General features: G+C 42.2%; 1 protein-coding gene across 1 annotated transcript in view; it reads right to left on the bottom strand.

The window, feature by feature from the left end:
• Positions 1-2,715: 2,715 nt before the first annotated feature.
• SLC1A3 (solute carrier family 1 member 3) overlaps positions 2,716-26,234 on the bottom strand; it is a 99,942-nt gene continuing 76,423 nt past the window's right edge. The window contains exons 4-10 of the mRNA XM_003407993.4: positions 24,693-24,897; positions 21,907-21,949; positions 16,530-16,822; positions 11,830-12,063; positions 10,888-11,082; positions 7,594-7,728; positions 2,716-4,992 (exon numbers count right to left, since the gene is read on the bottom strand). Of these exons, the coding sequence (XP_003408041.1) occupies positions 4,788-4,992; positions 7,594-7,728; positions 10,888-11,082; positions 11,830-12,063; positions 16,530-16,822; positions 21,907-21,949; positions 24,693-24,897 (1,310 nt within the window). The 3' untranslated portion in view covers positions 2,716-4,787. The remainder of the gene's footprint in view (positions 4,993-7,593; positions 7,729-10,887; positions 11,083-11,829; positions 12,064-16,529; positions 16,823-21,906; positions 21,950-24,692; positions 24,898-26,234) is intronic.

Here is a 26,234-nt window from a genome sequence, read left to right as displayed (position 1 = left end):
GGTTTGGGACATACTCATACATTATTATTTAATATATTTGTACATTATTATTATTATTGGACATTATTTGTTATTTATCTGAAGTCCAAATTTAACTGAGTGTCCTGTATGTTATCTGGCAGCCCTACCCTATGTGTAGATACAGCAAATTGTGACTGTCTCAAAAGTGAAGGGTGAGATAGCACGAGGAGGGAAGACCTGCTAGAAATGTCATCATGCAGCCTTCTGAGTATACCTGCCTGCACTTGGCAAACATAAGCAATGGAATGGGAAGATGCAATTCCCCAGCAAGATGAGGAAAAAGTGGGAGGGCGGGGGGCTTGGAGGGGACAGAGGCAAGGCACAAAGGAGACAAAACATATTATTCAGAAGGAAGAGGCCCCTGGGAGACTCTATTGAAGAAGCCGAGTGACCTGTAGAACCTCTCCTTGGGGAAAAGTGGGTTACCGAAGGGATCAGTGAAATGGAGGCATTGAAGGATTTTAAACTACTCCATGGCTTTCAAGGAAGATGATCCTCCCTTTACACTGCAGATCTTGGAATTCAATACGCACTAGTCCAACTTCAAGAGGAAGTTCAGCTCCCCACTCTGGGGTTCCCCACTAAAGCAATCCCGGATGAGCTCTGGGCTCCCCCCTGGTGGCTCTGGTGGGTATTGCTCCCTCAGATCCACCTCAGGTATCTCAGCAACTTGGCTCACTTTCCGTCTTAGAAATGCTGGGCATCAGCTTCCTTCTCTCTTCCTTCCTTCATTTCTGTCTGTTTATTCATTCGGAGCCTGCCCTCCGCATGACACCTTCCAACTGCTCTGCTCCCCAGGACGAGGCCACACAGAGCTGGGCATTGTTGCCTCTGTTCTGGGACCACCCGGGTGGGAGAAAAGAGCGGCTGAGTGACAGCAGCCTCCGGTCAGTGCCCAGCTGGGCCGCGGCATGAAGGCGTGTGCTCCGACCCCCAGAAGGATCTTCTTCTCCGCTGACCTCCAGTGGGAAACAGACCCTTCCTCCAACCTTCTTCCTGACCCGTCCAATTAACAGCACTCCATTTTCAGTTTTCAGTGTGGTGTGTATGAATAAAGGCTTAGAAAAAAAAGGAGAACTTTACTGGGGAAGGGAATTTTTCAGCCTGGGCAAGGGAAGCCTGCTTGGGTTGGGGGCAGTGGTGGCCCAGGGATGAGGATGGGAAGGGGAGGGCATAAATCCCAACCTCAGAGGAGGGAATTAGAAAAAATTTAAGAATGTTTTGACTTATCAGGACTATTTAAAGATGTTAACTTGAAATATTTTATAGTTCCATTTGTGAGCAGACTTGTGGCTACTTCATGTAGGGCTTTATCCTCTAGTCACCCCTTCATCCAGTCACACCCTGACAGAACTGCCACTCCCCTAACTGTAATGGCGGCTCCATGGATTTCCAACAGCCTGGTGATGAGCTTCTCAAGTTTGCACTCTGGAGGGGACAAAATCCAGTTTAGGCTGCAGAAGGGAAGGAAACTGGTGACCGGAAGAGGAAGCATTTCCTAGCAGTGGATTGATCTTTCGTGGTACTTCCCTGAATGCTTCTCACTGTCCAGAAGGTCCCAGAGGTATGCAGATATTGGTCCTCTCAGGGTGGCCAGAGCTGGTTTGGTCCCTCAGGCCATGAGCAATTCTTTTCCCCATGTGGCCCCGAAGGAGAAATATGTATTCAAAAGTTAGGGTGCATTTATCAAGCACACCAATTTGTAAATTTTTTGGTCACAGGATCCTTTAGAGAATCTGCTGGACATTAAGGATTTCATTACCAGAAAAAGGTAAATGCACAAAACTTTTCCACAATTTCAAGGGCCTTAGGAACCCACTGAAGTCTTCATGTGGATGACCTAGGCATCCATGGACCGCACTTAGGAGCCTCTCCTGTAGGTGGATGCCACCTGCAGGTAGAGGATCAGATTAAAGGGTCTCTGGACACAACTTTAGAATGGTTAAGAGCTACAGCTGCTAACCAAAAGTCAGCAATTCAAATCTACCAGCCGTTCCTTGGAGACCCTATGGGGCAGTTCTACTCTGTCCTATCGGGTCGTTATGAGTCGGAATTGACTCAATGGCCAGGGTTGGGTTTCGGGCACAACTTCAACCTGGAGGTTCCATGATAATCTGCCACTGCCAATTCTTTATTTTTAAAAAAGTCATCACCCAGAAGTCTGAATGGAGCAGTGGCACTAGCACCATGGCCATTTCTGAAATATCCCTTGAGCTCTTATGCGGCTCTTTTCACAAATGGCAACAGTAATCATAGAGATAAATCTACCTAATTTAATGGTCAGGCTGGGATTTATATTTTTGGCAGAATCATTGGTGGCATTACACTTTTCTAATCCCAACATAGAAAATTATCAACATGATTGAATTTGTCTGAGAAATGTGAACCTGATGTGGACAAGTAAGTGCAGGTTGTTACAGCAAAGAGTTTCCTTCAACTATTTCCAGCTCTGTTCTAGGAGCTGAGCAGAGAGAGCCTACCCTTACTTCTGTTCTTGTGGCCAACTCCTCCTGCTGGGTCTAAGATTTTACCTTCTCCCTCTGCTTTGCCGTGTGGTATTCTTCCCCAGCATTGCCCTGAGCTTCATGGACAAAGAATTTACGTTCTTTTGAGGAGAAGATTAAGAACATACACAGATATAATGTAAAACTATTTCTTTTCTTTATTGAAAATACATCTACAAAGTAATGGTTCTCAGTCCACACTGGGTGCGTGTACATGCAGAGCCTGTGGTGGGCTGGTGAGAGGATCATACCTAGAGGACCTGGTTCCTTAAGAAATGGTTAGTATAAAAAAGGATCACGCTGTGTAACAGAATTAATTTGCCATGATTAATTTTGCTCTACTGGTGTCATAAAATGACAGTCACATACGTTAACTTTTGTAGTGCATTCCCCAAATAGAGCCTCAACGTTAAATGGTTACTCCACCACTGCCTAATGTTAACGTGTATACACACAAAATGCTTGGGATCTATATAGAAACATCTCTAATTGTATATCAGAGGAAGAATATCTAGATTTTCAGTCTGTTAGCATAATTAAGCCCATTCTTCACCATTTTTCGGTCAGATATTCAAATACAGCTGGTGTTGTCTAACAGCTCCCACTTGACCCCTTTGACTGGATATTCCTTAAAAAAAAAAAAAATTTTTTTTTTTTTTTTTTATTCCTTAGGGGGTAAAAATTAATCTCCTCTAAACCTGGGAGCTGCCTTGCCTGAAATTAATGCCCCTGCTGTTGTTTTTACTTGCAAGCTCATTGACAATGCCTTCATACCAATTCATCTTCTACCATTTCGCTCAGGGACACAAATGAAACACAACAAAACAACCCACTCCAGCTGAAGGTTTTGAATCATTTGGTAAGTGGAAATCCAACACAAAGAAATACCTTGTTTCTCTCATCTTACGAACTTTCGATGAAAGTAAAAAACATTTCCAAATAAGGGACCACCCAACCAGCTCATGGACCCCTGTGAAAGCACTCATTCAACTCCGTTAAAATATATAAGAAATGACCTCATGTTTTGATACACACACTTCCTTAGGGAATGATTTTGAACTGAAGAGAAAAAGTATTCCAGGTTAAAAAAAAGAAAATAACTTTTTAATTCTTTCCTAAAGACCTAGAATATTGGTGTTCTAAGATCCTCTCTTTATAATATCAACCATGCTCCATTTTTTCCTAGCTGGCTCTTTAGTGTTCCATGGTAAGACCATGAGCACCCTGCTAGTTGCTAGTCTTACATTTTCTTTTCTAAAAGTCTATTGTCAGTTGAGAAGTGGTGGGAGACCTCCTTCCCAGAGCAGTCCCTTCAGTTTAGGAAGAGTTGGAAAGAAGGGCATACTTCCCCAGTTCGGAAGAACTGGGCAGAGAGTTTCATGAATAATTCCACTCCCGGAATGGCCTCCTGCCTGCTGGCTTGCGTAACTGACATTTTGGACACGGGACCTGGTGAACCACATAGACCTCTCACCCCTAATTAGAAATGTTCACTCTCTACTAAATGTCCTTCCTGCATGTTCCGAGGAATGATACTTGGTCCTGGCTGTCCGGAGGGAAAATGAAGGGTGGCTTTTCATGATGTCACAGGGTGTTCAGGCTAAAAGAGACCATCAAGGCATCAAGGGAACTCATCCATTTTACAGACGTAGGTCCTAGAGATGAGAAGTGACTTACTGAAGGCCACACAGAAATTTCACTTTATGCCTCTTCTCATGCTGTGGTAGGTGTGCATGTATATTGTCCTGCTACTTATATAATAAGGACACAAGTCAGAAGAGAAAGGAAAAAAAAAAAAATCCCTTCTACGTCCAACTGATCACTGATTGTAGTTTATCACGTTATGTTTTAAGACTAAAACTGAATTGTGTCCTAAAGGATTTTTAAATTTTGAAGCTTGCTTCAGAAATATGTTTATGGCCTACTTTTTGTTTGACTCTTTAGCGTATAAAAAACATCACATTTACAGGACTGTGTGCCACGTCAGCTTGTAAGATCTGATCAAGAATATTTTTGATCTCGAGTATCTTATTAGGTAAGACTAACACGAAATGATTTAAGATTTTGAAGTGTGGGATAAAAGCCATACAATTTGGCTGCTGCAAAATTCTCCCTTCTTTTTGAAGTAATACTTCCAATACTGTTCAGAATAAGGGAAAGTGAGGCAAGGGGCTTACTGTAGAAAATGAGTTGTAATGGGATGGAAGCATTATAATGGTTTTCAAACACCCGGTGCTCAAGAAAGCATTTCTTTATGTTAGCCTACATCTTGGTTTCACTGTCCAAAGGCTTCTCATTTTCACTTTCTTGGGCAATCAGCTGATACGATTTCTTCATTTCATTCTCTTCAATCACTGAGTTACCCATTTCGACATCTCGGTTCTTCAGTTCATGTCGTGATAAGTGCTCAACAATTCCAGCTCCAAGGGAGTCACCGAGCACGTTGGTGGTAGTACGGAGGCGGTCCCTATGGGAAGGGCAGGAGGAAGGAAAGATAAGGCTCCCACCAGCATTATGTGATTTCAGCTTATGTTATGAGCTGGCTGGTTGAGTGTTTGGAAGCAGCTCTTAAAGTTCAATTTGGAGTAATCACCAACTGCATGATTACATAATGAACACATACCTTGATAATAAAACCAGCTGCCATGGAGTGGACTCTGTTTCATGGTGACCCTGTGTGTGTCAGAGTAGGACTGTGCTCCATAGGGTTTTCAATAGCTGATTTTTCGGAAGTAGATCACCAGGTCTTTCTTCCAAGGCATCTCTGGGTGGACTCGAACTGCCAACCTTTCGGTTAGCTTCCAACCGCATTAACAATTTGCCCCACCTAGGACCACCCTTAATAATAAAAAAATGAAACAAAACCTGTTGCCATCGAGTCAATTCCGACTCAGGGTGACTCTGGTTTGTGACTGGCTGCTAACCAAGAGGTTGCTGGTTCGAACCTACCCAGAGGCTCTGCGGAAGAAAGTCCTGGGGGTCTGCTTCCATAAAGATTACAGCCAAGAAACCCTACGGAGCAGGTCTACTCTTTAACACGCTGGGTTGCCCTTAATAAAAGCAGATATTAAATATCATAAGGATACATATATTTTTAACTTTCAGTTACTAGTCTGACTCTATTTAGAGTACCAACAGTAGGGAATGACCCTTCCCTTTCTTGATTCTCTCTCCCACAACTCGCCTTTCTTTATACCAGTGTTTCTCAAAGTGTGATCCAGAGACCCCTAAGGGTCCCTGAGATCCAAACTATTTTCATAATAATACTAAGATATTATTTGCCCCTTTCACTCTCATTTTCTCATGAATGTTTGGTGGAGTTTCGCAAAGACTACGTGTGTGATGTCACAAGGGACTGAATATAGAAGCAGCTAGGAGGCTCCAGCTATCTTGTATTGTCAGTGGACACTAGGAGATTTGCAAGAATTTTAAATGACGCCATTCTTTTCATTAAATTTTCGGTTCAGAAATGGTTATTTTTTGTAAAAATGTTATTTATGTTAACATGTAACAAATTTATTATTGTAATCTTTAAATGCATTTAAAAATGTAAAATTTCTCAGTGTTCTCTACTTTGGTAATTATTGATATATATATATATATATATATATATATCTCACATAAATACAAACTTTTTGGCTCCTCAATAATATTTAAGTGTGAAGGGGTCCTGAGATAAAAAACTTTGGGAATCATGGCTTTATACTAGAAAAGTGTTTACATGAGTTGAGTGTGGACTGTGGGCTGGACAGTGGGCTGGCTGCTTTCCATGGATCATCGCATTTAATCCCTACAGCACTACTAGGAGGTAGATGACACTACCATCCCCATTTTACAGAGCAGGAAACTAGGGCTGTTGGGAAAACTGCCCAGTGCCACACAGGGTCTAGATGCAAACACGGAACCAAGTGACTGGGAAGAGACTGTGGACCCCGTGGTCTCATCAACACCCCACCACCCCTCTCATTCAGGAACTCATTACTTAATAAGCAAGGTATGCATGGGCTTACTTGTGCTGATTTACTAATCTGTAGTGCACAGTTTCACCTGATGTGGTGAAAAACAGGTGAAATCGTGCACTACAGATAAGTAAGTCAGCACAAGTAAGCCCATGTGTACCTTGCCTGGAAACCCTGACGGTGTAGTGGTTAGGAGCTTCGGCTGCTAACCAAAATGTTGGCAGTAGGAATCCACCAGGCGCTCCGGAAACCCTATGGGGCAGTTCTATTCTGTCCTATAGAGTCACTATGATTCGGAATCAACTCGACGGCAACAGGTTTGGTTTTTTGGTTTGGTACCTTGCTTACTGGTTAATCACCCCTGCTCTCAGTCATTGTGCTCTGTGCACACATTCAGGCTCTCCGTGGTCATTAGCTCTAGTGAAGTGAACATATGTTGACTCCAGCACTGGCTATGTTCTAGGCATTTGCTTTGGAGAGCCAAGGAAGAATATTTTGGAAAGTGGAAGAAAGTGTGTGAGAGAGAGGAGGCAGAGGATGTCAACTAGAAGGACAGGGGTAGAGGGCAGAGGGATGGGTCCCAGACAGCAGGGTCTAATTCTCGGAACTTTCTCCAGAGCCCCAAACCGATTCCGCTTAATGACGCTAGCCCTTTTCCCACTGTCTGCACACTCCCACCTCTTCCTATTGGGGTCAGATGGAAACATCTTGCTGCATTATGAGAAGCACAAGGGGGAAGGGCCTGAACTGGCGTGTGAGGCCTGCCATTCCGTTCCAGACGCTGTGGGGACGTGTTGTGTGATCCAGAACCAGCCGTGCTGATTTATGTTGGCTTTGCAGTGGGTTTCCCAATTCCTGAACGGCTTTACGGAGTGGGAAGTGTAGCAGCCAGATGTGCCCTGTGGGCTGATAGGAAGTGAGTGCGCATGGTGACTGGGGGTCCGTCTCCAGATAAGGGCCAGGGAGCAGGAAATGAGGACAATTTAATGACAGCAAGCTGCCTCTCTTAGCCAAGCTCTGTTTGGCAGGCACCTCTGGCTGCCTGGTGCCCTAGAATGACAGAGGAGGCCCCGCGACAGCGTGTCAGGGTACAGTCTGTGTGTACTCACAGGAACCAGTCCACAGCAATGATGAGCGTGATGTCGTCGGTCGGCAGCCCCACAGATGTCAGCACGATGACCATGGTGACCAGGCCTGCCTGAGGAATCCCAGCAGCCCCAATACTGGCAGCTGTGGCTGTGATGCTGTTAAAGGAAGTCCCCAAACAGAAAACATTTTTACAAATCTTCCGAAGTAGACAGTATTCCCTGCAAAACACTCACCATGCCAAGAAGTGACTTGGCATTTGAACAGAAGAGGAGATGCTTTGGAAAAATTCAAATGAGATTGAAGAAAAAATCACTGAGCTAATGATCATACTAATATTTGTCAAGCACTTACTATGTGTCATCTGATACGCTAAGCATGGCTTGTCCCATTTGATCCTCACAACAACCACTATGAAGTCAGCTTTATTATTATAGCCATTTTTTTTTACATGAACAAATTGGTGGCTATATCATTTTTCACATATCTGAAAGTGTTTTGTAAAGTCTAAAATGCGATATAGTTACAATAACATGATTTATTTCTAATAGTTCACCTATCCAAGTGGAGGGTTGTAAAGATATTTGTATGATTAACATGGTCAGAAAAAACATCAAATTTATTAATTGAAAAGCAAAATGGTTTATGAACTAAGTTCTGCGGCATTACAAATATTTTTTACAGAGGCACTGTTGACTTGGTTTGCAAGGCACTTAACCTTCACTTTAGCTGAGTCTGGGATTCAGTTTGTTAAATACTTATTTCATAGGGCATTAGGAGAATGTGAAACTATTTTATAAATAGTAAAGCATTACACAAATATATAGTTTTATGAATAAAATAGTAAGTCTGTGGCAGTCTCCTTGTGGTTCTCCCATATTGCTCTTCTTCCCCAATACTAGAATCTATAGCTGTTGTACGCCCACCCAGGATGAAGACTACATTTCCCAGCCTCCCTTGGAGCTTAGACTAACTTCTGGCTAATGATAGGAGCCCTGGTGGTGCAATGGTTAGGTGCTCAGCTGCTAACCAGAAAGGTCAGCAGTTCGAACTCACCAGTGGCTCCGAGGGAGAAAAGACCTGGCGATCTGCTCCCATAAAGATTACAGCCTAGAAAACCCTCTGGGGCAGTTCTACACTGTCCCATAGGGTAGCTATGAGTTCTAATCAACTCGAGGGCACACAACAATGACAACAATGAGACATCAGTGGAAGTCACTGAACAACCTGCAGGCTGAGCCATTCCTTTTTCCTAGTAGTTACGATTTGGAGGTGGCAGTGAGCCATCCTTGACCACCCAGACGAGGATAATGCCCCAGGGGTGATGGGACCTTACACCATAGAATACCAACTAGCCTTGAGGGCTTTGTGGAGCAGAGCTGCTGCACATGAAAGAGAAATATGGAGTTAAAAATCTGTCACATGGACCTGAACCTTTTTCATTATTCAGGGCTTTTTAACCAGTGTGTCAAGGTATGCCCAAGAATAGGTGACAGGTGAGCTAAGATCCTGATCTCCCAGCCCCCAGTGTAGCTGGACAGGGCTTGGGGCTACCAGAACCCCCAGGCCAGTCACCTTGGCCATGATCAGCCTCATCTCTTTACCCCATACATCCTATAACCATCATCATTTTCCCATAATGATATATACAGAATGTACATAATATTGGCATGAAGATATAAGCCAAACGTGTAACATATTTCTAAACAACATATATAAACACAAAAAGGTGGGGGGATTGATAGAGGTTAAAAGAGACTAAAGAAGAGTCCCCAGGTGGTGCACATAGTTAAGGTTGCTAACTGGAAGGTTGGAAGTTTGAGTCCACACTGAGGTGCCTCAGAGGAGAGGCCTGGTGATGTTCCTGAAAACCAGCCACTGAAAACCCTATGAAGCACAGCTCTACTCTGACACATACGGGTCTCCATGAGTAGGAATTGGCTTGAGGGCAACTGATGGTTGGCTAAAAAAAAAAAATGCAAAGCATAAATCTGAATTTGATCTTGGTTGGCCTGGGAAGGGAGAAAAAAAAAACTATAAAAAACGCTTTTGGGATAATTGGAGAAATTGAATGTAGATTGGCTATTTGGGAAGTACTTTTAAGATTCTTACTAGTGAGGTTGTAGAGGAGAATAGTCTGAGGACATGCATGCTGAACTACGGACGGGTGACAACACACACGTGCACACACACAGAGAGAGAGAGGCAGAGGTATTGGAGAGAGAGGAGGAAAGGAGAAGCAAAAAAGGCAAAATGTTAGCAATTGCTGGATCTAGATGGGGGATGTCGTAATATTCATTTACAAACAAAAAGTTGTTGAACTAATAAAAAAAGATCTGATTTTTGATTTCTAAAATATATCAAAGTCTGGTCTAGATTGTGAGGCAGAAAGTCCTCCAGTTGCTTTTACCCTTATTGGCACATTGTATATATTGACTTTCAGTAAACAAAAAGGGGGGCTATATTCACATATGCACATGGTTGTGCAGGGGCTAGTTCTGGAAGGCTGGGAAAGAAACTGGCAAGGACCAGTGGCCACCTCAGGAGAAGGAAACTAAGAGAAGGGGGAAGGTGTGGGAAGAAAAATGATTTTTTGCTTGTTGCGAGCAGCTGAGTCAAGACACCTCAAATATAGTAATAAAAAATTCTCCACAGAAATCAAACTCTCATCCTACTTTGACCCCAGAAGAAGCCTTGTTACCTAAAAATTAACCCAAGAGAACAAGTTAATCCATTTTTTAAAGTGTAGTTTTATTTCCTAATATTATCAATAAAAGCTAACATACTTTAATACTTTTTTTAAAATGAAGTAATCTAACATGCAGCAGTGTGGACCTGGTTTCTTAAAGAGAATTATCCATACTCTATATTTTGCAGCTTTTAAAAAGAATGAGCCAGATATATTTGCAGATGGTATATTGATAAGCAAACCAATCAAGTGGCAAAGTGTATGACTCCATTAATTAAAAGAAAAAAAAAGGAGGGTATGCCTATGGATAGAAAAAATTCTTCACACACCAACCTTAACAGTGGTCACCTATGTGGAGATGGAGGTAGGAAGGGATGGGGCAGGCAAGTTTCACTTGTTACTTCATACACTTCTACATTATTAGAATTTTGTTTTTAATGAGTGTCTGTAATGATAAAAAAAAGACTAATAAAAATATCTAAACCATCAAAAACAAAAGTATTCCCCCAAACCCCAACCTCCGGTTTATGAGAGATTCCCTTCTCAGTTTCTTCACCAATCCCTGATCTCCAGTTTGTCTTTTAAAGTCGTTCTTAAGAAAATCTTGTGTAGAACTCTTTCTTCATACCTGATTGTAATAATCTGTCCAAAGTTCAGTTCGAAGTTGTTCACTTGGGCGATGAAAATGGCAGCCAAGGCCTCATAGAGGGCAGTGCCATCCATGTTAATGGTGGCCCCCACAGGGAGCACGAATCTGGTGACGCGTTTGTCCACACCAATGTTCTCCTCCAGGCACTTGAAGGTGATGGGTAGGGTGGCAGAACTGAGAACAGTGAAACAGGGAATGTCAGCTGACCTTCCTGGTAGTTCCAGCCCTGTCTGTGTGTTTGGTCTCTTGGACAGAGTTCCTTCCTCTCCCATGTCCTAAAGGGAACTGAGTCAGCACTTGGAGAAAGAGGGGAGCAGGGTTAGGAACAGTGTGTTCCCTTCATGGGGTCAACTGGCAGTTCTCCTTCTTTTGGGTTCCTCTGTAAGACATCACTTGTGATTGTCACCCATCACAATTGCCTGTGCCAAGTCACTGTGTCATTTCTCTCTCAGGCAAATGTAAACTGGAAGAGGGAGATTATAGTGGGCAGGAAAGATAGTTGATTTCCATTTTATCCCAAAAAAGTTTATATAGCTAGCCACTCCCCTGAATCCCAAGTAGGTCTGAACAGCACCACATGCCTGAAAGGTTAAAACCCAAGACAAAATGCTCCCCTCTGCCCCTCAACCTGGAGTCCCTCGGTGGTACAATCAGTTAACGGACTTGGCTGCTAACCGAAAGGTTGGTGGTTCAATCCACTCAGAGACTCTTCAGAAGAAAGGCCCGGAGATCTGCTTCTGAAAATCAGCCATTGAAAACCCTATGGAACATAGTTCTACTCTGACACACTGGGTCGCCATGAGTTGGCATTGACTTGACATCAGCTGGTTTTGTTTTTGGTAGCCCCAACCAGAAGGCTCTGATTCAAAGTAAATTCCAGATGAATTTTACTGCAAGAGTAAGTTACCTTTACATACATACCTTGAGGAGGTTCCCAGAGCTGTGATGAGTGCTTGTAGCAAGCCTCCGATAAAAACCCAAGGGTTTTTACGTGTTACCAAGAAGTAGAGAAGGGGCAGGACAATGACTGCGTGAATGAGTAAGCCGACGATGACTGTCACTGTGTACATGGCAAGCTGCCCCCCGATCACTCCCATGTCTTCCATCTCTACAATTTTCCCTGCAATCAGGAAGAGGATGCCAAGAGGGGCGTACCTGTATAGAAGCAAATGCATGGCACAATTGGAAATTGGATCTGCAAAAAGCTATTCCTACAAGTTATCGAATGATAAGAAAAGTGATAGTTGATTTCCAAACTTGTCTGACCAGGATACTACTGTTGTTGTTAGCTGCCCTCCTCTCGCACTCACGGGGGCCCCATGCACAATGGAATGTATTGCACCATCCTATGATTGGTTGCAGACTGGACCACTGTGATCCACAGGATTCTCGTTGGGAAGTAGATTCCCAGGCGTTTCTCCCCAGTGTGCCTTAATCTGGAAGCTCTGCTGAAGCCTGTTCAGGGTCCCAGCAACATACAAGCTCCACTGACGGATGAGTGGGGGTCGTACATGAGGTGCGTGGGCCAGGAATTGAACCTGGGTCTCCTGTATGGAAGGTGACAATTCTACCACTGAACCACCAATGCCTCTCCCCGACCACCAGAATATTATTAGGACTTCTAAAAATTGTGCATTTCTTTCTTTTTTTCAATATAAATTTCCGTTTGCTCACAGTTTTTCCAGGACATCGTGTTTTCTCCAAATTTGTGATAAAAGACAGATACACATACTTCTTTGTTCCTAGATAATGATCCTTTCGAAACACCTGGGTCACTTTTCTGGTCCTCAGATGCCACCCACTACCCCTGCCTCCTGCTCCCCTGCAAGTACCCTGAAATGCCGGAGCTCAGAGAACCAGCATCCCAATATTCAGAGAACCAGCATCCCAATATTCCGACTTTTAGAAGCATTTCTCACATCAGAGCCTGATTCCCAAATTAAAGCAAGATGCAAACAGTGCCATTTCAGTGTTTTAGATCTGCACTCAGCCCTGTTTTTCAAGGTCCACTTTTATTATTTTTTTCCATATCCACACACCACTTACAATGTCCAAAAAACTGAAACAAACCCACTGCCATCTAGTCTATTCTGACTCATAGCGACCCTAAAGGACAGAGTAGAACTGCACCATGGAGTTTCCAAGGAGGACCTGGCAGATTCAAACTGCCGACCTCTTGGTTAGCAGCCATAGCACTTAACCACTAAGCCACCAGGGTTTCCACTCACAATATAGCTTAATATTATTCAAATCAATTTTTGTACTTAAGTAAATCTGCTTTAAAAAGAGAAAATTTTACAGTACAGTGCAAATGGAAAGCTAACTTCACCTGCCATAAATAGCAAATGACCAGAGAATGAATTGAGCTATGAAAATTAATAATGTGCGTGTAAAAAAAAAATTTTTTTTTTTAATGTATTACCACAATCAGAGTTATAAGTGTTCTAATTAAGTTATTATTATTATTCACTGCTACTACCCCATGCAGACTCTGCCAAGAATGAGCAACTGAAATACAAAATGACTAGCACATATTGAAGTAGTCCTGTTTCCCTGGAGGACCCCCGCCCCACTCTCAACTCCCTTTGCCTGGTGTGTTCAGTAAACTACAACCAAACTCACTCTACCCAAAACAGTGAAGCCAATTGCTCTGAAGGAGAAGGGTCTGCTGGGAACACTGGAAGACTTAGTTTAAACTGAAAAATATGATGCTCCTTTTAAAAAGCCCCTTTACAACACAGGCCAGGAAATTACAGGAGTACCTGTTTTGAGAAATGTAATAACTCAATGTGGAATGTGCAGGCGAATGGACAGCTAGAAAAGCGAAATGTGAGGGTCATTCAGTGGCTTTGAATGGGCTTCTTTCATAACAGAGGTGAAAAGTGGAGACATTTTAATAAAATGAAGATAAATGTCCACTTTCAGCTCTGCCAGGATTTCAATGGCACCTTCCAATTGGGGACTCCTGTGGAGACCACATTCTGCTTGGTCTTTGTGCTCAAGTTCATATCCACCTTGTATAAACTTCTGAAAAATGGATTTCTCTGGGCTTTGGTGGCAATAAAGACAAAAGATATTTTTAATCATGTGGGTGAATGAGTGTTTTTCTTAGAAAATGGATGCCTTCCTGCCTCAGGTACCAAGGAAGAGTTTGGATTAAAAATAAAGGATAAAAGAAAAGCAGCCCCAACATGAGGCCTAAAGCCATCAAAGGGGACTCTCCCTGCTGGGGAGAATTTACTTTTCCAAGGCCCATGTTCCTTTTTGGATTTAGTCTTTTCCTTTGTCTCCTGGTCTCAACTTTATTAAAGGATGTTTTGTTATAAATCGTGGCTTGGCATTCTATCATACTTCCCATGAGTCCTTTGGGCATACAGCAGAACTGCCATTTGGCCATTTGTATTTCTTTCTAGGGCTGACATAGAATAAAAAAAAATTTTTTTTTTTTTTATAGGAGACCTCAATTTTTCTGAAGGCCTAGGGCCTCTGCGAGGCATTGGTTGTTCAGTGGTAGAATTCTCACCTTCCGCCCAGGAGACCCAGGTTTGTCCTGGCCAATGCACTTTGCGCACAGCCACCCATCTGTCACTGGAGGCTTCTGTGTTGCTATGATGCTGAACAAGTCTCAGTGGAGCTTCAAGATTAGGAAGAAAGGCCTGGTAATACACTTCTGAAAATCAGCCAATAAAACCTTATGGATCACAACAGTCTAGTTCATAACTGATCATGGGGATTGTTCAGGACCTGGCAGTATTTTGTTGTTGTTGTTGAAAATATACCCAGCAAAACATACACCAATTCAACAGTTTCTACATGTATAATTCAGTGACATTGATTACATTCTTTGAGTTGTACAATCATTCTCACCCTCCTTTTCTGAGTTGTTTCTCCTCCATTAACAAATTCACTGACCCCCTAAGGTTCCAGTCTAATCTCGTGAGTTGCTGTTGTCAGTTTAACAGCTAGTTCTTAAAAGAACATAATACTCAAGGCAGGCATTTTTTTTTTTTTAACCAGCTAAGCTAAACTATTATCTGGCTTTAAGAAGACTTCAGGGGATATTTTTGGTTTAACATTTAAAGGTTATCTCAGGGCAATAGTTTCAGGGGCTCATCTAGCTTCCATGGCTCCAGAAAGTCTGTAGTCCATGAGAATTTGAAATTCTGTTCTGCATTTTCACCCTTCTGATTAGGATTCTTCTATAGAATCTTTGATCAAAATGTTCAGTAATGGTAGCTAGGCACCATCCATTTCTTCTGGTCTCATGACAAAGAAGGTAGATGTTCATGGAGACCACACATTACAAGTCCTCCTCCTATTCCTGACTCTCCTTTTTTGTTGCTCCAGGTGAATACAGACCAATTGGTGTGCTTTGGATGGCCTCTTCTAGGCAACGTTTTATTTTAATGTGCTTAGGGTTACCATGAGTTAGTTGCTAACTCAATAGCAGCTAACAGTAGGGGCCTCTGCATTTGCTTTTCCCCAACTGTCTTGGAATAAGTACAGCCAGAATGCTTCTCAGAAGCCAGGGTGCCAAGACTTCATCTCACATACTTTGGACATATTATTAGGAGGGACCGGTCTCTGGAGAAGGACATCACACTCGGTAGAGGGTCAGTGAAAAAGAAGAAGACCCTCAATGAGATGGATTGGCACAGTGGCTACAACAATGGGCTCAAACATAGCAAGGACTGGGAGTGGGCAGTGTTTCATTCTGTTGTACACAGGGTCACTATAAGTTGGAACCAACTTGACAGCACCTAAGAACAACAACGCTGGGTTTTTTTGTTTTTTTTTTTTTAATAACAGCAACAACTGGTAATGCTTTTCTCCTGGTCTCCTGACTCAGTGGCCTTTCCACACCTTCCAAGGCAAATTTCATGCTTCCATCTCAGTCATTTTTTTTTACCACATCACCTGCTGTTTTATTTTTCTTTTTCATAGCACTTGTGCCTAATTTAAAGCATACGGTTGATTTATTTGTTTATTGTCTGTTTCTCTCCAAAGGAATGTAAGGTCCAGGACATCCTTGTATATTCTCTAGATTGCTAAATCCCCATGTGCCTGGCACTGTATGCTTGGCACATAGTAGACACTCAATAAATATTTATTGAATGAATAACTAAATAGATGTAAAATGGAAGAGTGAGGAATGGGATCCCATCAGCACTAGGGTAAAGGAGTTGATACCTTTCAAAAACAAGCCAGCAAACTTACTAAGGTAGGTTTGCAGAAGTTTTAAGACCTTTACAGGCCAAGAAACTGTTTATTGATTTCCTGTGCTTTCCAGAATAAGACCATTGCAGTTGGCCATCCTGCCCTTCAGCCTGGTGGCATCTTCCTCAATATAGAACACATGTGGATAGCAATAAACATCATGTATATACATAGCACACAGAGTTCCTGGGTGGTGCAAACTTTTAATGTGCTCAGCTGCTAACCAAAAAGTTGGAGATTTGAATCCTTTGGAAGAAAACTTGGTGATTTACTTCTGAAAAATCAGCCATTGAAAACTCTGTGGAGTATAGTTCTATTCTGACACACATGGGGTTGCCATGAGTCGGAGTCTACTCAACGGCAACTGGTTAACTGGTTTATATAGAGCAAATGGAAATACATACCACATTATCACTGCTACCAGTCTCATGATGGCTTCATTAAGAGAATCAAAGAAGTCTTTCAGGGCTTGCCCCTGCTCCTTCATGCTTCCAATCACAAAACCAAAGCACATGGAGAAGACAACCAGCCCCAGGGCGTTGACTCCATTCACAGATCCTGGAACTGGGACCAGCTCCTCTTTGATTCGTGTGAGCGTCTCCATGGCCTCTGACACGTTGTTTATCACAGCACCCACGAGCGTTTCATTGGACTGGATAGGCACTTTAAAGCTTCTCTTCTCATAGTTGGTTTTAAACTTAAAACGAAAAACCACAACAGGAATTAAAAGTGATTTTTATTTTTTGTACTCCCCTGTTGTCCAAATTTTCTACAATAATATATATTACTTTGTATTCAGAGAATAGTGTTATATAAAGCTTCTAAATCTATGTATCTATCTACCTACCTACCTATCTACATATCTATCTTGTTAGAAATCCCTACCACCTACTCAACCCAGACAGACACAAACACAGTCAAATACATATAACAGGAAAGAGATATCTGATTAGAGATGTTGAACTAAACGTACACATGTGCTTTTGCTTTCTTCTGAAGCCCCAAGAAATTACTATAATGTGATTAAAAAACAAAAACCATAAATCCAAACACTCACAATAGTCCCTTTTATTTCTTATGGGATCATACTGTGGGATCATGGAGAAGTCACTCACTATCCTTTTCCTCATATTTTGCAACTGGGAAACAGAGATAACTGTGCTGTTCAGGCTTACAGGATTATCGTGACGATCAAATTAAACAGGAATATATGAAAACATTTCGTAAACTTTAAAGCACTATGCTAACATTGGCTAGTGGTGCTCGATGACAAAGCCCGACAGGAACTAGATTTAGTTGAAGATTTCAGTGAAGATTAAAACTCCCAAAGAGTATTCAAGACATTCATGATATTATGTATTTTTTTAATTTTAATTTTATTGTGGTAAAAAACACGTAACAAAAAGTTTGCCACTTTAGCCATGTGAAGCGTGCAATTCAGCGACCTTAATTACTTTCACCGTGTTGTGCTGCCATCACCACTATCCATTTCCAAATGTTTTTCATCACCCCAAACAGAAACTTAGCACCTCTTCAGCAATACCCCCCATCCCCTCCTCCCCTCAGCCCCTGGGAACCACTAATAAACTCTGTCTCTATGCGTTTGCCTATTCTACATACATTATTTTATTTAATTGGGATCATACAATATTTGTCCCTTTGTGTCTGATTTATTTCATTCAGCATTATGTTTTCATTCATATCATAACATGTATCAGAATTTCATTTCTCCTTATGGTTGAATAATATTCCATTGTATGTATATATCACATTTTCTTTTATCCATTCATCTGCTGGTGGACACTGAGTCGTTTCCACCTTTTGACTATTGTGCATCGTGCTACAATGAACATTGTTGCACACCTATCTGTTTGAGTCCCTGCTTTCAAGTCTCTTGGGTATGTACCTAGGAGTGGAATGGCTGTTGGCGCAGTAGATAAGCACTTGGCTACTAACCAAAAGGTCAGCAGTTCAAACCCACCAGCTGCTCTGCGGAAGAAAGACATGTCAGTCTACTTCCATAAAGATTCACAACCTTGGAAACTCTAGGGGCAGTTCTACTCTGTCCTGTAGGGTCACTATGAGTCAGAATCAACTCAGTGGCAACGGATTTGGTTTTTAGTTTTTATGGTTATTCTATGTCTAACTTTTTGAGGAAACACCAAACTGTTTTCCATACTGTCTGTACCGTTCTACATTGCCACCAGCAATGGACAAGGGTTCCAATTTCTCCGTGTTCTCTCTAATGCTTGTTAGCTTCCCTTTTTTCTGATAATAGCCATCCTATCATTTTTAAGAATAGGTGCCTAATTAACATTTGATGGTGAAAACCCACTTTCCTAAGTCCATAGAGGCTTTTCTCTCCTTACTCATAAGATGGTCTTTCCCCCATCACTTCTGCATAGGTGCTCTAGACAGAAGATGTTCAGTTCACTAATGTGACCATATGAAACAGTTAAGTCCATCCCTCTATGATTTTAATTACAGCAGAAGAGTTCCTGGCTTTGATGGTGATAGTGGTAGAATATCAGAGAGAATAATAATGTATGAATGAATGTTGGCTGAATATAAGGTGACAGAGAAAAAATACATCTGTACATGAAATGCTGGATTATTTGTTTACTAATAGCAAGTGGGAGACTTTCTTGTCCATTGGGAAACAACTATTCCCAAACAAGGACACGGCCAGCTATCAATGCTATGGATACGCCCCTGAACAATCAGAGGTAATTTCAAGCAAACAAATTGGTCCCTGCCCGTCTCCTATTCCAGTCAACTCTCAAATTCCCTTCATTCCATTGTGGGGAGGGGAGGGGACGCTATGCATGTTATGGATTGTCCAGGGTGGATCTTCAGCCCTGATCAACGTTTCCTATGCTTCCAACTCTTATTTTTACTTAGACATAGTTGGTAGCTGTAGTGGGTTGAATTGTTTCGCCCTAAGAGATCTGTTCAAGTCCTAACAGTACCCAAGAATGTGACTTTATTTGGAAATAGGGTCTTCGCAGATGTAGTCAAGTTAAGATGAGGTCCTACTGGATTATGGTGAGCCCTAAATCCAATGATAGGCATCTTTATGTTGTTGTTGTGTGCTGCCAAGTTGGTTCCAACTCACAGGGATCCTATAGTACAGAGCAGAACTGCCCAATAGGTTTCCAAGGCTGTAATTCTTTATAGGAGCAGACTGACAGTTCTTTTCTCTCATGGATTCGAACCGCGGACCTTCTGGTTAACAGCCAAGTGCTTAACCATTTTACCACCAGGGCTCCTTAGGAGAGAAAGGAAAGGGAGATTTGGATACAGAGACACACACAGGGAAGAAGGCCAGGTGGAGACAGAGGCAGAGATTGGAGTGACACGGCCATAAACCAAGGATTGCCGGGAGCCACCAGAATCTAGCAAGAGGCAAGGATGGATTCTTCTCTAGAGCTTCCTTCAAGGGGAGGCATGGCCCTGCCTACAGTTTGATTTTGGACTTCCAACCCCCAGAAGTGTGAGAGAATGTCTGTTGTTTTAAGCCACCCATTGTGTGGTAATTTGATGTGCCAGAACTAGGAAACAAATAGAGTAGCCTACAGAGAAGTTGTAACCTCGTTTGCATTCTGATCTAAGCAAAAGAGATCTGGGAAGGGTACATTTGCTTTCCTTTCAAAATCCTGTAAACGCAATCCAAAGACATGAGTCAGCATTTTTCCCATGAGAAAGATCTGGGAATCAGCATTTTTGCTCTATCACCCAATGCCTCCTGACTCACTGGAATGGATCAGCCCCATGGTGCTGGGCTTGGCTAGTGGGATTGAAAGGGGTTTATTATTTATGGTCACAGATGTTTTTAAATTAAAAAGAGTCAGGTTTTTGGCTTCTTAAGCTTTTTTTTTTTTTTGGTAAACAAAAGCTACTCCTTGAATTTGTGGTTTATATGTGTAAAATCCCGCTCCCCATGAGGTCAGGGTTTTGTTTGCCTTGCAGACCCTGAGCACTGGGTTAGGGAGTTCCAATGGAGTGAAATGACACCATCTGGAGAAATACAGGAGTCCCTGAGTGGCACAACTGGTTAAGTGCTCTACTAATAACGGAAAGGTTGGTGGTTTGAATCCACCCAGAGACACCTCAGAAGAAAGCCCTGGTGATCTGATTCCAAAAGGTCGCAGCCCTATAAACCCTGTGGGGTACAGTTCTACTCGGCACACACGGGGTTTCCGTGAGTTGGAATCGACTTAGCAGCAACTTGCTTGGTTTATTGGTTTGGAGAAATGTTTGAAAACTCTAATTTTTTTTTCCCTTTTAGTACTTTGGGCAACAAAGCTTTTTCATTAAAGTGGCATTGGAAAAATTTTACTAATGTTATCCCTTAATAGTGAAATGTATTTGTATCCACAACCCAGACAGTCAAGAGTTGCTTGTCTATGGGGCTAAGCCTCCAGGCGTCTCACCACCCTGGATATATACCTTTCTAGGAAGCAGAATTAAAAAAAAAAAAAAACCCCGTTGCCAATGAGTTGATTCTGACTCTTAGTGACCCTATTGGACAGAATAGGACTACCCCATTCGAACTGCCGACATTTTGGTTAGCAGCTGTAGCTCTTCATCACTATGCCATCAGGGTTTCCAAGGAAGCAGAACGGAGTAGTAGAAAAAAAGATAGAATTTGGAGTCAACGCAATGGATTTGAATTCTGGGTCCTCCATTTACTACTTGTGAAATCTTGGGCCTGTTCCATAATCTGCCGGAGCTCTCAGATGAGTTGCCTTATCAGTGTGATACAGTTATACTCACCACATTTATATTTCTATACTCACCATGTTTATATTTATCATGTCAGATCATATAATATTAGTGCTGGACACATAGCAGGCATTCAATAAATGATGATGCCATTCCTTTCTGATGCAGCTCCCCCTTTTAGAATACATAGGAGTCCCTGGGCGGTAAAAACGGTTAACAAAAAATGCTTGGCTGCTAACCATAAAGTTAAAGGTTTGAGTCAACCCAGAGGTGCCTCAGATGAGAGGCCTGGTAACTCACTTCTGAAAAATCAGCCACTGAAAACCCATGGAGCACAGTTCTACTCTGACTCACCGTAAGTCGGAGTCGACTTGACAGCAAGTGGCTACTGGTTTTAGGATACTTAACACCTTTAGTTGTCTTTTAAATCAAACCCAGAAACCTGAAGAATCTTCCTAAAATTCTTTAAAGTAAGTTGTAAATTTATCTTACATTGGAATTTGCTTGCTGAGTGGGCTTTTGTGGGGGGACAACAGCATAGGAGGGGATGGAGGGAGGGGTCTCCTGATTACCCTTCTTAACAATAACAGACCCTAAGGGCTATTTGTATGCAAGACACACAATGTCGAGCAACTAACAAGCCCCCAGTACAAGGTAAGAAAGGAGACCTGGTGGTGTGCAGTGGTTAAGCACTCAGCTGCTAACCAAAAGGTGGCTGGTTTGAACCCACCAGCTGCTCAGTGGGAGAAAGATGTGGCAGTCTGCTTCCTCAGAGAAACAGAAAACCCTGTGAGGCAGTTCTACTCTGTCCTGTGGGGTCACTAGGAGTCAGAGTTGACTCGACGGTAATGGGTTTGGTTTTTTGGTTTTGGACAAGGAAAGAACCACTCTCTCCTCTCAAAATAACCCAGACAACCTTAGTGCTTTCCATCTGGTTGGCAAGAAGTGTTTCTTATTGCAAAGAAGGGGGAAGAAAAAGAGAGTCCTACCCTGTTTGGTGTGCTAAAGTTGCCAAAGAAGAATTTCAAGGTGAATTAGTGGCGATAGAGTATTTACCTGTTTAAAGCAGGCTTCCACCAGATTTGGAGGGAACATGTTCCTGCAAAGAAAGCAATAGGCACTTGAAAAATGTCCCAAATAATAAGTTTGCTCCTTAAACACCATTTCAATGTGTCTAAGGTAAAGACTGCACTGAGTCAATGAAATGGAAGGATTTTGGTAGATTTCATGACTTGAACTGGGACATACGGTCATCCCTAAGTGTGGCCCATATTTTTCAGGCAAGTCCCAAATTCAACTCATCTGTCCTCTTGTCAGATCATGTGATACTTGGTTCAGATATTATCTCATCAAAACTCTGCTCCTAGGGAGTATCAATGTGAGAACGGAAATGTCTTTCATCTTATGCATTCTGGTTAACTGAGATATTATTTAATTGTAGAAATTTTAGTATTTAATTTTCCATTTAGTAGGAACTGAGTGTTCTGAATCAAAATCATGGTTGAGTGTGGAATTTTGTTCTGTTCTGAATTCAAAGGCCTTCTGGGAAATGGGATATTGGCACTGAATTGTGGGAGCTTCTGAGACTGTCTGGTGACTCTTTGGGGTGATGGTGTACCATATTTGAATTTGAGGTCTATGTGGTACAGTTGGTCGCTTCCTCAGAGACTGTATCAGAGCAGTGTTTTAGTTCATTGAGGGGACAGGAGTAGAGGCACCTGCTGGTTGGTGAGTCTCTAACCAGCTGTGTGACCTTGGCCGTGTCACGGAAACCCTTTAGGTCTCAAATGACTCATCTGTTAGAGAGGAGACTGGATTAAACTATCATTAAGGCGCCATGATCGAAGATTGCAAGAGAAGAAAGTATGACCCAGGGCAGTTGAAGAGCCTAAGAGTCTATAAGCTGTGTGCTAGCAAAGTCATACTTGAAGGTTATAAACTATTGTGCCTTTCTTTCCACCACCTAGGCTACCCCGTTTCCTTTTGCTTTTCATCTATGCACTATGGGCTTGTTTCTGTAAAACTTGATAGAAACGTGCATTCAGGGGGTTCCAGGATAAATGCTGGAACCAAGGGGAATGGTGGGGAATACACTTGTCATTGGAGCAAGGTGGGGCAGAAACTCACATCCTCAAATGGGCCAACCAGCCTGGGGAAGAGCATTAATTCAAACTTCCCGAGGGTAAAGTTTATGAAAAAAAGACAAAAAGTTTTAATTAACTATATGAAGTAAATAAAAACATAGCTATTGGGTGACATTCTGGTATGGAATAATGCTATAGGGTGTCTTATTACCTTCTGATCATTGTGACTAACTCCTTAAAAGGGGCTTTCAAGAGGAGACGCTATGGGGCTGGGGTGTGCTTACATACAGATGCTGTGGCGTCTACAGTGGAAATTGAAAGTTGCTGCTGAAAAACCCTTCTGTTCCCCAAATCTCTCTTGAATCTGCCTGCCACAGACCCTTCCCTTGAGACACCATGTGCAATCAGGTCCCTAGGAGGAGTTTCCTTCAGTTGAAAGGGGAACCCTGTAGAGTAGGTTATAGTATCTAAAATTACTAGTTGTTTTGCAGGTAAATTGTAAAGAAGGAGAGGAAAGGACAGGCTCTGCGGAGCTACATGGTGGGGAACCCTAAGCAGGTGGGAAATCCAGAGGCCTGTGCTGGGATATCTTCTGTTTGCCGCTCTAGACCTGCCCTCCACCCTGCTCTCAGCCCTGGGATGCTGACCTCTGTGAGCTGTATGTAGTATGTTGATTCTCTTGCCTTTTGGCTCCTTGTTGGGGTTGTCTAGAGGGATGCACTGATAGATCACAGGTTAGGGGGAAAGAGAAGTTGATGCATATTTCTCCCAGTTTTCTCTTTGACAGGCTGTGACTTAGCAGCATCTCCCTTCCTCGAAGTTAGAGCTACAACTCCCACCCTGAGGCTCTCACCTCTGGTTACAGTCCTTCCTTGGCTCTGCTAATAGCTCCCTTCCTTTACCCCTTCAGTGCTAGGGATGGTAGCAAAATACTTGCTATTGCTGTTAGTGCCCTGGTGCCTCACTACATCTTGTACGTGCCCTTTACTCTGCTCCCACCTTTGCAAACCCTCTTCAATTATTCTTCTGAGTATGCAATCTGCTTCCTTCCAAGGCCCTGACTGATATAAGGGCAGCTGTAGAGAGAGAGCAAGCAGAAAGGTGCCAGGATCAAACTTTGGCTTACTTCACAGTTCTATGTAAGACTGACCCTATTACCAAGACTATTTCAAATACTAGATAGACTCACTTGTAATCAACGGATGGCTTATATGTAAACAATGCTAAGGAAGTTGTCCTTTCCCCTTTTATTATTGATTTGGCAAATCCCTTCTTCATAAATGTATCCAAGGAAAACCTTGGGACAGGTATGACCAGATGATCTCTAAGGTTTCTTCTGGATCTAAATTGTTGTGTATAATGGACGATGGTACAAATCACAGGTTTTAAATTAGAAGAGTCCAGTGAATAGGTCATACCTGAATAAAAATTAGCCTTGAGAAAAGTAGGTTAGGAATTATTAACATCCCAAGGTGAGCTGCAGAACTGAGAAGAGAACTGAGTGATCACATTCTGGATCTAAAAAACAGGAGTCTCAAAATCTGCATGCAGTCCTTGCTACACTTGTCTCTTTCACAAGAGATCAGAAAATAGATCCTTACACTTATTTCTGTTAGAAAGAAGTGAAGATGGGGCCTTCATTTCAAGCCTGGCAAGGCTGGTTCAGTCAGACACCTCTTCCAGGGTTTAATTAACTCCCCAAGATAAGGGGTTCAGTAATCAAAATATACCTAAAGGGTCTGGCTTGCAAGGACATACCTGATCAAGTCCAGGAAGGCGTCTGCAGCTGTCACTTGTACAATTTTGCCTTCTCTGTGCATGTTTTCCTTTGTGCCCTTCCCAGGATGGATGATGATAACAATGATTATGCCAATCACCACAGCAATGATGGTCGTAGTCATGTAATAGACTACAGCTCGCATTCCCATCTTCCCTGATGCCTTACTATCTAGGGCCGCCATTCCTGGTGAAGGCAAACAGAAGGAGATTTTCAGAAAGTCAGTCCAGGGAAATCTCCAGTGGAAGACAAAGGAATAACAGTTCCTTCTATACTCCTCTACCCTCATCTCACCCAGCAATGGGATTTGTACATGTTATGAGAACTTGGCTCCAGATTTAATTAGGGCATTGAAGAGAGTGAAGGGAAAAAGCCATAGAATGGCTTGGCATCACTTATGTCAGCAAATATGTGATCACCTCTTTTCTACTCAAAGAGTGGACTTCACATGGTCAAATAAAATCTGTTCGCTAAGGATTGGAAAGTACAAATCAAATTCTGTCCTGGGTTACTACCAGTAGTGTGTGTGTGTTCATGTAAAGATACACTTAAAAAAATACATGGCAAAATAACCTAAGCTTACTTCAAGTTCAAGCACTGAAGTGATTCAACAAATTAATTGCCATTAAATTCTTTTGAAAGGGTTCTTATCGTATATGTACTTGGGGGTCTTTTTTGACGTTTTTATGTAATTTAAGCCATTATTCCGATCACCTTCTGATCTATCTTCAATTTGCATTTAAAATAGACTTTGGGTTCTAAGGCCAAAGTCCTCAAAATAGCTTCTCTGCTGTTTTATTTCATCTCATCTAATCAAAATTTCTTAAAAAATTATTTTGGTGGGATCCTTCTCGTCCTCATACTGCCTTCCTCTACCTGGTCCTAGGTCTGGAAGGCACCATCCCATGTTAAACATCCCTCTTGCCCTCATTTTCAGGACACCTTCAAAGTCTACCTCAAGCAGGGTGTCATCCTAGGTAAGGAAGAAGACATGGATTTTATAGTTTCCCTAACACATCCTGATGCCTTCCGAGCTGAAAGACAGGAGGAAATGACATGAAATCTCCAAAAGAGCAAATTGTCTATCACAATATGGGCTCTTCTGGTCATTAGCTGTGTCCTCACTTTTCCTCACTCTTTTTCCCCCTCAATCCTACTGAACACTAAAATCCAATTATGTATAATCTAATCATAGTTAATTAGACTTTTTTTTTTTTTACTATTTGAAATCAAGTTTCTATAAATGTATTAAAAGATTATGCTGTAATTCAGTGATCGATACTAGGTTCAAATGGTGGTTGAATATTTAGGTAATTGCCCTGTTCACACAAATGTATCTAGAGTAAGTAAAGTTTTGAAAAAAATAGTCTCCATGATTGCCAGACAACTGGCTGGGTTTGCCCCCAAATCATGCAAAGCTATTAGCTTATGTAGGAATTAATGCTGTGACCGTCAATGTATAATTTCATTCGTATGTGAACCATATCATTCATAATTCTTATAATAAGCACTTCTCGAACATC

The sequence above is a fragment of the Loxodonta africana genome, chromosome 2 (assembly GCF_030014295.1).
Source record: "Loxodonta africana isolate mLoxAfr1 chromosome 2, mLoxAfr1.hap2, whole genome shotgun sequence".
NCBI classification, from domain to species: domain Eukaryota; kingdom Metazoa; phylum Chordata; class Mammalia; order Proboscidea; family Elephantidae; genus Loxodonta; species Loxodonta africana.
Note: the sequence above shows the minus strand (reverse complement) of the source record. Positions and strands in the feature narration are given on the sequence as shown.